The 12,888-nt window shown below is 45.8% G+C and overlaps 1 protein-coding gene across 1 annotated transcript in view; it reads left to right on the forward strand.

Annotated features, from left to right (window-relative positions):
* The window catches only part of eif3ea (eukaryotic translation initiation factor 3, subunit E, a), a 46,180-nt gene that overhangs the window by 13,403 nt on the left and 19,889 nt on the right, over positions 1-12,888 (forward strand). The window contains exons 6-8 of the mRNA XM_064341068.1: positions 7,010-7,135; positions 7,507-7,631; positions 12,241-12,367. Of these exons, the coding sequence (XP_064197138.1) occupies positions 7,010-7,135; positions 7,507-7,631; positions 12,241-12,367 (378 nt within the window). The remainder of the gene's footprint in view (positions 1-7,009; positions 7,136-7,506; positions 7,632-12,240; positions 12,368-12,888) is intronic.

The raw sequence follows: 12,888 nt of genomic DNA on the forward strand, positions 1-12,888 counted from the left end.
TGTCTGGTTTTAACGTAGGAGACGGGGACAGTCCCAGGGCTCAGATTAAATAATTTTCACTAGTGGAATAGTTTGGAAATCAGATAATACCAATGTAGGTTTGTGGCAAGATGATTACAGTTCATTGAAAGTACTGGCAGTATCCGCATTACACATGCGTACTTCTGCTTTCCCCGGTAAACAAAGGGCTCATTGCTGGGCCTCTGGTGTTTGTGGCTTCTTTTTCCCCGTTGCCTTTAAGAAAACGGGTGAAAGATGAACTAGGCAGAGAGCGTCAGAGGTGCAGGGTTCTGCGATGCCGTCTGGGTTCAGGGGAAACCTCTGCCAGGCGGGGGTTTGGGAGGTGGTGCCGGGGGCGGGGGAATTCCGTGTCACAGTGAGCTGCCGTAACAAAAGCAAACCCTGCAGGATGACTGGGGCCTGTTATTGGACGCATTGCTCCATGGAGGTGGTGAAGAGAGCATCATAACGTGAAGCATGAGGAGTTGAGGAGAACAGGGCGGAATGTTCTAGATCGTCAAACTGTGCATAGGTGAGACCCCAGGTGAACCAAAAATCTCTGCTCGTGGATTCAGCCTGGTGCCACATGAATTTCCCTTGACCTGAAGACTCAGGGTGTGTAGTTTTCCACGGAACACCTTGCGAGACGATCAGAATTTTCGCATTAGTAGAGTTTGCAAAACTCGATATAGGCTGAGGAAAAAAGTATTATTTACTGGCCCGTACTTTCAACATAATGCGTTGCACGACTTTCCTTTCCAGTTGTGCACTGATTTCATGACATGGCGGTGTTTGTCATATCTGCCATGCAGTTATTTGTTTGTGTTCCCTTCCCTTATTCTGTGGTATTTGGATGAAAAGAGAAAATACTTTCTTTCCATCCTGGAACCCAACGACAGCATTGCATATTCATGAGAACGGAAATTGGTGTGTTTTGACAGAATTTCGGCCATTTTGTTTTTATAACACGGATTGAGACGAGAGGTTTTCCTCAGGGGCTCGATCAGGCGGCTTCAGCCGTGAGGCCGTTTCCTCGGTTCTGCCCGGCGGAAATGGCGCTCATCCCTAGTGACTCTTCTCAGACGGCTGGCTCTGAGACGGCCCTCAGCTCCGTCGCTGTAAAGAAGCATTTGATTGATTTTCTGAGTGACGCTACAAAGTGACCCTCGATTTGGGCTAGCACTTTAAATCCCAGTTGGTAGTTATGACTTAAGTATTTGCATCATTCATATGCATGATTAATGACTCTCCCTCCCCCTTAAGCAGCTCCTTCTAAATGAACTTGAATTGCTTAAACCCCATTATGCTCTAATCCATGCATTCCATTCCAGTATATTGTGGATGACCAATCTTATCTGAAAAGGGCTGGTGTGGGTGCAGGTATTTGTTTTAGCCTAGCACCGTAACCCCTGATTTAACTATTTGGCTAATCATGGTCTTCAATCAAGACCTTGATAAGTAGAATCAGGTGTCTTTGTTGCTGGGTTAGAGGAAAATCTGCACGCCCACTGGCGCTTTTCGGATAAGATTGGACACCCCTGCTGTATATTGAAACTGTTAGCCCATATTTTAGACTCGGGCGAGAACAAAAAGTATCAGGTCGCTGTTTGTGACCTGATACTTTTTCCTCGCTCTGACAATGCAAAGCCACTTAAAAAGCCATGTAAAAAAAATAAATTGAATCAGCGCGAATCCTATACCCAATACCTGCTCTCTCCGCTTCTCTTGGACCTCCCATCTCCACAAGCCACCTCATTATGATAGAAGGGGAGCACTATAAGTCATTTACGTGGGAAAGGTAAGCAGGATAAAGTGGGCGCTCGCAAATCCAGGACAGAGGTCCAGTTACAGTGCGCCGTGAAAAGAGCAAGTTATTCATATCATTTGTTAATGCAGGGATTGGATGTTGAGAATAAAGATTGAGTGTCCTGTAGGATTTCCAGCACAGTAAATTTATTGTTGCTGGTCAGTCAGCGGCTGTGCCATTTTAGCGAACAAATGGAAACTCAAGGTAACCCGTGGAAAATCCAGGTATTGAAACTATTCTAGCATGGCCGCCGCTGAAAGCAAGTCAGTGTGCGGAGCCAACCGTAATGACATGGAGGCCGGCCAAAACGGAGCGCACACCGGCTTCCAACAAAAAACAAACACTTTCAGAGACGAAGCGGTGACCTTTATATTGGCAGCGCAACCGTTTTTCCCCTTAATGCCCATCTCTGTTAAGTTCTATATTTTTCGAAGTCATTTAAAGCCGGCCAACTTATATTTTCGATCAAAGAGGCCCACTGTTCCGAGCGGATCGCTTACCCTGGGTGCGCTCAGAGTCGAGGCGGCGTAACGTTCCGCCCGCTGCGTGACGGGCTCAGAACGTCTTTAAGTGACGCTTATTTCTCTGATCCGCGCTCCGCTGGATGCTTTTGAAAATGATATTAAATATTTCTTGCCATTTCAGTAATGGAACGGGTGCTAGAACAAACTGGAAAGAATAAACCCTGTTGAACTCAAACCACAAAGTTTTACTTGGATTTTGGCGCGGAAGCCGAAATTAATTTTCTAATGAAATGTGAGGTACCGGGCTGTTTTTATTTTCCTTCCTGTATTTGTTTTCCATTTTCAAGCCTCAGTTTCAAGATAAAGAATCATTCAACTTTTGATTCATTCTAATTTTCCCCATGCAAAAAAAAAAAAGGTCGCGTTCCTGACTAGGGGTGGGGCATTTTCCGATTTCCTTTACACAATGACAAGCTGATTTGTCCCTGCAAATTCTCAAGTACTCTTATTTATAAATGTTTTTTTTTGGGAGTGGTGGTGCTTAAAGCCGTTTATACAGCAGCAGACCCCAGTTTTACTTTGCACAGAAAATTTGAACAGGATAAAGCGAATAGGCACCCGACAGCTGTCTGTCTCCTTTCTCATACTTATCAGGCTATAGTGGGCGAATAGGCTTCTGACATTGTTTGATAAATATGTTATTTAGGGAAACAAAGACATGAAAATAGACAAAGCTAGGCTACTTCTTAGAAATCAGGGTGTAAGATTGCAGAACATTTGGCCTTAAGTCTATAGTTGTATCTGCACTCTAGGGGATGGAGGGCGACAACAATAAAACATCAGGCATTTCGCTACACTTGATAGTGGTTTCTAAGCAAAACAATTAAAAAAGAGACTCTGACAATTACGAAGACGTGTGAAGCTTGCGGGGGAGAGCGTGAGTGTCCTGCAGTATACACAATAATATCTTGTAAGTTACACCTGCATTATGCAACTTGCTATTTATGATTTGCTGGCTATGTTCTGACATCAATGTGACATTTTTTGTAAACTACTTTCGCACTATAAGCCTACCTCTTGAATAGCTGAGAATAAACAACGACGTGTTAATGTAAGGCTGATTTATCCTGAAGGTAGAAGCCTAGACTGTGTTTGTGTTGTTAAAGGCATACTATGCAGGATTTTTACCTTGAGCATATAGAACAGTGGTCTCCAACCCTGGTCCTGGAGAGGTACAGGCTCTGCTGGTTTTTGTTTTCACCTTAAAATCTGCACCCAGTTGAGACCCAAGACACCAGGTGAGTTGAGTTAGCTGTGTAATCAACTGCTCTAATTGATTCATGAAGTGCAGGGTCACTATGAAAACCAGCAGACCCTGTAGCTCTCCAGGACCAGGGTTGGAGACCACTGATATAGAATAACCATGTTCAGTCATATCTATCAACTTTGTACTCTGGCTGTATTTCTTCTTCTAAGATTCTTTTGGAATGTTTCTGAGTGTGATGCTCTTTTTTGTTTGGGACTGTGGGGTATGGTCAGGCTGGAGGCGAGCATTAGCTATGCTGACAAGCTGACAGGGCTCATTAAATAACCAGAATCAACCTTGGAATTCCTGTTCCTAGATGGCAATAGCTATTGAAAAGGGGAGATATATAAATTAAAATTATCAAAAAAGTGATATAAAATATGAAAACTGAGGTGAGTGGGTGGGGTTGAGGACAGAGGATGAGACTTCTTAACACAGGACTAGAGCATGGCTAAAAATCCTGCATAAGATACCTTTAATCTTCATCAAGGAAATAGCCTTAAAAGGAAATGTATTTCTTAATCGTATGAAAAACCCATACTCATCATATGGAATCTGCTGGCAAGTACTTGGCTACTCGAGTAAACAGCCTGACCCTTTTTCCTGACCAAGGGCTGCCTGTGGCCCACTTCTGTGATTTCACATGGGGGAGGGTCCCGTGAGCATGGATATTTTGGCAGGTGTCGTCTCTGCCTGCTGGAGAGGTGTAACGTCTTGTCATTTCTGGCCATCTGTTCTGGAGACTAATATGAACTTGCGGCAGAGGTCAATTGTATTTTGACTGTAATTCAGCACGCATTATAGCATGAAAATATCTGTGTTTTATAAAGTAGGTGAGATTATTGGCTTATATTGGCTTATATTAATTTCACACTTAAAACTGTTACATAAGCCCTGTAATTGGCTGCACTTGTTTGAACTTTGCCTCTTTTTTAAACTCAGAAATTCTTGGATATATATCAGTGGTTTTTGTGGGATTGGCCAAGCTGGATGTTTTTTTTAAATATTTTTTTTTAAGAGTGTAGAGACAGGATCGCTGCACAGAAAGATCCATGGTGGGGACTCGAACCCTCAACCACACGGGTGGATTCGGATATATTTGGAGTCAGCAGCCCTGCACCACACGTCTCGCCCAGAGTTCGTTTTTTCAGTACTTGGGAAGGACACCAGGCCTGGTCAGCAGTCACACACTTGGCGGTCTCTGCTCCCAGCTGGTGGTCTGGGGGCCTTGTACATGGCTTTGTGGCGGTCTGACAGACGACATTCCTCAATCCCGACTTCCGGGTGGATTCTTTTCCATCATGTCTGGTACATTTGGTTATCAGGGCTTTTCTGAACCTTGGACCATCTCTTTGATTACCATTCCCTGGACTGCAGTGTCCCACTGAGACACAGATAGTTATCACACACAGCCATAGGCCAGCTGGAACCTGCAGCTGATTATATGCTTATTTTGTTTGTTTGTTTTTACTTAATTAAAACCAGAAAGCCGTGGACTTGGACGCTGATTGTTTCGACAGTTATTTCTCGTAACAAATCGGTTCATATTTCCGTGGATGTAACTTTCTCTAAATTGCAGAGCTTTTCATCCGTGAAGGATCACACAACTGAATCAACTAGATGTTTTCTTAAATGTAACGGTGTGCAAAATACCTTGAAACAAGACCACATTTCATGCGTATCTTAAAAATGTGTTTTGAAAAAGTGCTTTCTAATACAAATTGGCTTTCCCCTTCTCAGTAAAACTTGAGATAAAGTTCAGATACTAAACAGACATGAAGATCAACGATAAGGAGGTAATGAATTGGATTTTTGAGCAATTCTGATTGCTCTTGGAAAACCAGTGTAAGATCAGTCCCTTGTAGTCAGACAAATTTCAGAGCCTTTGATTTATCCTCTGCATACCAACTTTAGTTTACTCATCTAGAAGTGGACACTTTAATTACTCTCCTACTGCTGTGGCCCCCCTCCCCGGACCCTTGTTGATCAAAGGTCTGCACATGTGTTTGCAACTAGTAGCAGCGCACTTAATTAAAGTCTCCAGAAATGACAGAAGCCCGGAGTCTCGAGAGGGATTGTCCCGAGGTCAGTGGAAGGCCAGAGGAATCCTGGGGATTTCTCCTCGCCAGGCACGGCAGTCCCAGAGCCAGGTGCACTCCCAGGTGCCATAGTTACAAGAGCCTGCTCCATTCTGGGCCTCCACTGTACGATTGCATTCTGGCTGCATTTCAGATCCGTAACACCATCGTTAAAAGTTTTGATTTCAACCTGCTCAGTACCCCAGGAAGACGCTACATAGATGACGCTAAATAAAAACATAGACACAACATGGAAACCACCACATAAAAGCACAGATGGAAAGAGAAGAAATTGGTGCACTGGCGAAAAATAAAGGCACTGGCGAAATACAGCAGAACAGCCTGAATGTACCAAAGGCATGAACCGCGCAGTGCCTTCTCAAACTGATTGAGCTTCAAGTAAACAACGCAGACCAAAGTTTTAGCGCTTGCATGCTGCATAGAACCGGCCTTCTGTGGGAAATGTGCTTCCAGTTATGCCGGTAATCTGAAAGGATTGTGGAACGCGATCATTTGCAACGCAGAAGTCGTTTTATCGCTAAGTGCAGCAAATGAGGTTTTATGAAAGCTAAACAGTCTCGATCATGATCCATTTTTCTATTGGCAAAGCCCCGTTCAAGAAGGATGACAAAGTTTAATCCGTTTATGCTGTTGAAGTAAATAGAGGTAATTCAACGTAGCAACAGTGGCTGCATAGCCGAGCAACTGGTGATTGTATCTTCCGTCATTGTTCAGTAATGCCGTCTGTTTTGTGGTGTGGGGTTTGGAAGTAACTAAAGAGCATATCAGGACAGTTGTATGAAAAATATTTGCTCATTGTATGAAAACTATTTGCTTATTTTGATGACAAATAACTTGCTAAAAGTTCAGAGAGGTTCACATGGTGATTGAGTTTTGAGAACAACCTGTTGATTGCCAAGTTCATGATTCTCTGTAAATTTCAGTAGCACCAGGGTATGGTAATATTTTTTTGTCCTTCCGCTGTTGATCAAAGAGGAAAGACATTTGCACGTGAAAAATTATATTTTTCTTACTGAAGCACAAATGACCTGCTGCTCACAAAAGCCGGGAGAATGGGCTCACAAAATAACTAGTTGAGTGTTAATGTTCAATTAAGGGTGAATTCATTGGAAGTTTAAGAGGGTTCTTAAATCTCACGGTGAAGGGAGACCTCCCTGCCCCTCCTGTACCGAGTTTCTCTGCTAACAAATGTTGTTTACCTCTGCGGCCCCCGGCCCCCTCCCCCCCCCTACTCCAGTAAGCCGAGTTGGCCGGCCCGTATCGGTGCCTCGCGCGGGGCGGGGCGGGGCCGAACTCTGCCAGGGGATGGAAAGTGTAATGCGGTTTGTTTCAGGTTCCCTCCACGGACCGGAACGCTCTGAGCTCACTGTGGGGGAAGCTGGCCTCCGAGATACTGATGCAGAACTGGGAGGCTGCGATGGAAGACCTCACCCGCCTGAGAGAGACTATCGATAACAACGTAAATGCTCTGGTTCTATAATTTGATATCGCGCCCGTATTTGTTACATAGGCGCAATATCGACTGTTTAGCATTTCAGCACAGCTCTCTTGTTTTCTTGCCCCCTTGCCTAAGTAAAAAAACCTTTAATTGCAGTTATGTGTATCGAGTTTGAATTATACATTGAGGGGGGTATGAGGGGTGGGAGCTTTTTTTTTCTTATTTTGAGAAACCAGATCCCTTCTAACATTCCCTTTTGTTTTGTATTGAACTTCTATGTATATTCCGTAGTGTTGTGATGGAAGGGTGTATAAAATTGACACGTGCTGATGCTAAGTGAGGTGGGTGCCCAAAAACTAAAGGACATTTCTCCCTTTCCTCTTCTGCACCAGTCTGTCAGCTCGCCCCTACAGTCCCTCCAGCAGAGGACCTGGCTCATCCACTGGTCTCTCTTTGTCTTCTTCAACCACCCCAAAGGAAGAGACAACATCATCGAGCTCTTCCTCTACCAGCCACAGTAAGTGCATTCACCTGCAGGTTCACCTGCCGTTCTCTGTGCCCTGGCGTTCCCACCAGTATTCTCTCGGAACGTCACTTCCTTCTCAGAACCTCACTTCCTCCTCCCTCCTCAGAACTTCACTTCCTCCTCAAGTTTTAAGTCTTGAGATGCCCCCAGAAAGTAGCTTCCCCTTTACACAACTACCGACTCACTGTGTAAATACTTCCCACAGTGAGGACCGTTTTTTTTTGGACTGGTTTAGGTGAGGGGCTTCTGGTTCGAATGGCCCATGCCACACTGCTGCCAAATAAAATTTTCTCTCACCGCCGGGCCAGTCGTCCAAACCGTGGTTCCACGCCACTCTCTCCTATTATCCTCCTGAGAATCGATCGTTCGCAGGGAAAGAATGTTAAAGTACAACAAAACCTTGGCTTTCTCGACGCACAGGGGAAAAAAAGCTTTGAAGAGCACAGGGGGTTGAGTGCAGCTTGAACTTTGGTTCTTGGGGCCTTGGCAGAGAAGGTTAAATTCAAATGAGCTCGACACAGCAGCAGTTCAGCTGGCAGCCTCAGTGTTCTACTAAGATCATGAGAGAAGCCGAAATGAACTTGTATTACAGACTCGATGCTGTTTTGAACTCTGCTTGAAGGTAATGGGACAGTAAACTGTTTTCTGTTCCTTCTGAGAGCCGCTGGGCTTTTGTCGCTTGTTCTGCAGCCATTACAGCATGTGCTGTACGGAAAGGGAGCGCAAAACGCAGCGGTACGCTCTACCAACTTTAATGGATTTCAGCGAACGAGCGCAGCCTTTTCGTTATCAAACAGATGACTGTTCCTAATCCAAACCATGTCCTCTTGCTACCACAACACACAGGGCTTGAGTGTCTGGATTCCCGTTCTGAAAGATGGCACACTTTTTACATTACAGCACATGGAGGCAGAGACCTGCTCGGTAATTAATCCGGAGCAGCTCGACAGAACATCTGTCTGGACGAGAAGCGACCCGTTGCGACGCGCAGCTTCACAGCCCGACCGCGCGCCTTTTTTGTTTTTTTCCCAGAAAACCGTGGTCTTCCTTGACCGTGCTTCCTTTGGTGGCGGTCCAAGGCGAGTGACCGGTGGCTGTGAACCTCAGCGAATGTTGACGTGTTGGCAGGGGCCCGACCGTAGGCCACATGAGACCTCGTCCGCCTACTGCATTGCTGGCTTCTGAAGAATGCCGCTGAAATTACTAGGCTACCCCCCCCACCCGCCCCCCCGTCCCCATCACAGGCTGTTTTCATTTGCTTCTTGGACTGTGTCACCGAACTGCTTCAACCCCCGCTGCTTCCTGCTGCTGCTTCGCATAAAGGAAACCTCCTCTCTTCCAAGCGGAGTCATGCGCGTCTTCCGCGGCCATGCGTCATGTGCGGACTGCCTCCTGCCGTTTCGATGGTCACATGATTTAGAGCACTTGTCTCGAAGACACAACGGCACGTCTCTGTGGCTCAGCCCCTCTCTATAATTCTTCCCGTTTGACTCGCCGATAGCGTTTGATCTTCGAACGCTCTCGCTCTCTCTGTTTTTCTTCCTTTCAAGAGGTCGGATTAATGCGAGCCTTTTTTTGGGCACGGGTTCCAGCGATTAAAACGTTATTAAGACCTCTTGTCGTTAGCCGTCGCTGCAGTTCACTGTTCATTGTTCCTCGTTTTTTTGCATACGTGCTCATGTCAAAGTCAGAAGGCGTAGTGCAGACTGTTCCGTTTTGTATCGAGGTGTAGTTCTATTCTTAGGTATGCGGAAATCACTTGAAGCCGCCCACCTTTCCCGTCCTCTCCTGTTGTGGTTTTCCAGATGTGATTGTGTCAGCAGTTAGGGCTGATAGTATTTGAATTGTGATGACGTGAACAAATTTACCTCATCTTGTTATTCATGTGAATTATTAATAATGGCCAATAATGATCAGATGATGACTGTACTGTCTTTTCACCTGCCTTCACGCAAACTCCCTTTCTAAGAAAATTGGTTAGTCTGCGGACCATATCTGCAAAGTTGAAAACATTACACCGATGGGATGTTGTTTATGAAACTTTTATATAAAATGCTGGACGTGCTTGGGTGCAAAAGAAAGCGAGACTTACCCGTCCAAATGCAGCAACGTCTTTTCGTGCTGTCCGAGCATCCTGCAGCTGTAGCTTTGCGTTCTCCCGTAGAGCCTTTTCCTGGCTCGTAGTGCTGATCCCGATACAGCGCCATATCGTAATGCCACCATTACAGTTACTAATGATAGAAATCCACCGAGCACAACGCTCGTATTTATAATGTTTTTTTTGTGACGATACTGGTGGAGGTGAGAATGTAGTTCTCTATGCAGGAACGACTCTGGTAGTGAGATTGCGGTATTGCACAACACCGTAACACCGTGGCTTCTGGAGTGTAGAAGCAGAATCGCTTTATTTGGGGGTTTCTCGAAGGATAGGAAATTTAGCCAGAAGATTTCCCTTTTTATTATATTTTCCAAATATTTAGCATTTCTGGAACGTGGTGTCTGTTTTATGCACCTTTTTAAGTATGTTTTTGGTCTCTGAGAACGCACTGCAGCAGAGGGTTTTGCAACATCATAATATGAACCGGCTCTTGCAGCACGGCGTCGTATTACAAAACATTGCACAACAGCGAGGCTTGCGTTTGTGCGGGGCCTGACTAGCCTAAAGCGTTTTTTTTCTTCTTCTTTCTCCTGAAAGTCGAATTCGGCAAATGGAGATTGCCCTCAGCTGTTTAGTCTTAAGAAAATCGTATTCTGGTACGTGCACAGAAGGTATGTTGATGAAACGGCGTCGCTAGAAAACAGAAGGCAAACAAAAAGGTAAAGAAAAGCAATACTGGAGATGGGATATCAGATAGCCTGATCTAACCAAGTCCAAGGGCAGTTAGAGAGAATATTGTCACCAGATGACCTATGATGTAGGTGCAAATAGGAAAGATAATACTTCAGTAATTCTAGCCAAGCACTTGCAGAGTGGATGTTCAGTTCCACTTGTTTTGCCTCATTTTTTTTTTTCCAGATGCATCCATGAAATTGGAACTCTGCTTTGCTCCACGAAGCAAATGTTGTGGAGGTGTAGGGAGGGCGGACAGAAAAGAGGGAAGGAGGGAAGATCTCTGAAGAGCTCCTTCTCTGAACTTTCCCCTCACCACCGGTCCTAAACCTCTGGCAGCAGCGGCAGCAGTTCTTTCCTGGTGACGTTACTGCAGGTTTTTGGGGGCCGCAGATCGAGTTCCCTGGGAACAGACGGGTTTTTGATCTGGGCCAATCACAGATACGCGGTCGTGAGCAATGCCAGATCGCCGGCCATCGGGACCCTCTGCTCGCGGGCGGCGTGCGCGGTAATCTGGAGCGCGGCGGGAGCCCCTGCGGAGTCGGGCGGCCGCAGAGAAAGGGGGCCGTCCACCCGCGCGGTGGAGCGCTCCCTCGGAAGCCCGCTTCTGTTTTTAGGTCCCACATGTGAACGCCGCGGGCCCTTCCCTTCAGTCGCTCGTCCTAATTAAACTGCCGGTAGCGCGCTCCCCGCTGCAGATGTGCCGCATGAGCTGCAGATGCCTTGTGGGCTGCTTGATGATTTGGATACTGCAGGTTTTTTTGGCTGGTGGGATGATTGTCACACATTGATACAGGATTTGATTTATATGCGACATAGCAAGGGCGACATAGCTCAGGAGGTAAGAGCGGTTGTCTGGCAGTCGGAGGGTTGCCGGTTCGATCCCCCGCCCTGGGCGTGTCGAAGTGTCCCTGAGCAAGACACCTAACCCCTAATTGCTCCCAAGGAGCTGATTGGTACCTTGCATGGCAGCCCTTCACCGTTGGTGTGTGTGTGTGTGTGTGAATGGGTGAATGAGAGGCATCAATTGTAAAGCGCTTTGGATAAAAGCGCTATATAAATGCAGTCCATTTACCATTAACCATATGCTTTACCAAGACCCCCTCGACCCTCCCCCCCCCCTTCTCTGCCTTCCTTTCTGGTTATTATCATTGGAATCCTTCCCTACGGTATAAAACTCTCTAACTTACTGCTCAGTAGTGATCATCTGGGATTCAAGTCGATGAATTTAAGCATTCAGAAGCAGAATGACACTTTGGCAAAGGATTTCTCAAGTTTTCAGTAAGCAGTTTTTATAGGACCTCTGCATCTGCACAAAAAAAATTGCAATCCAAGGTTGTGCATGGAAGAAAGCAACATAACGCTTTTCCTTTACCCTTTACCCTCAGTCTGTAAGTTGACCTGTGAAAGAGAAGCAAGCCCTAGTCAGCTCGGTATCTTCTGACCAGGCTTTATGGTCCCTGTTGTGATCCATCTTATATTTTAGCCTTTGAAGTGGGCCCCCACAGAATTACCTGTGAGGGAGAGCTTCTGTAGAGCACTCAGACGAAGAGCCAGGTCTTTGTACCTGTTGCTATTTGCAGAAGCTTTCATTTTGAGATGTGAGACTGGGGTGCATTTTACAGCCATGTTTTTTCCTCTCACTCCTTGATTGGTCCAGATTGACATGATCCTCTCAAACCTTGTTAATTGTAAAAAAAAAAAAAAAAAAAAACATAATAACCTTCCAGCTATGCCTTCTCTTGTCTGCCTGACTTTGTTTCCTGCCAGGTATCTGAACGCCATTCAGACCATGTGCCCCCACATCCTGCGCTACCTGACCACGGCCGTCATCACCAACAAGGACGTGCGCAAACGCAGGCAGGTCCTGAAGGACCTCGTCAAGGTCATCCAGCAGGTAACGCACGGGTCTTTTTCAGTTCGCCACACGGAAGCGGCGGACAAAATGTTGTTTGCTCAAACAGAACATTCCACTTCAGAATGGTGCATGGTCCTTTAATTTTGCCAGTAGCCGTCAGTGAAAATTCCCTCAACGGCTTTTTTCTGAACAGCATGTATATGTCTGGCTTTAGACTAGAATCCTTGATGCACAGGTTCTGTAAATTTGGGGTTTAAATACCTGGAAAGAAACCCGAGAAGCTCACCACCTTGAACTATCGTGCTGTCGTGTGTATGGTCTCCTGGTGCCTACTGCACTGCATGCCGCTTCTACGAACTCCATTCCCGCACGTAATTGAAAAATGCCAAGAAATTGAAATATTGTGGGCTCCTGAATCATAATGGTAAGTCTGGGAATTGGGCTATCCTGACTGATTTCCCACTATCAGCAGATAGCAGCAGGTTCTTTCAGAAATATTTCAAGAGTCCTCCACCAGCACAGATGGTATAGGGTCAAAGATACTACTCTGCTGTGAGAAA

This window comes from Anguilla rostrata, chromosome 1, assembly GCF_018555375.3.
Source record: "Anguilla rostrata isolate EN2019 chromosome 1, ASM1855537v3, whole genome shotgun sequence".
Classification (NCBI taxonomy): domain Eukaryota; kingdom Metazoa; phylum Chordata; class Actinopteri; order Anguilliformes; family Anguillidae; genus Anguilla; species Anguilla rostrata.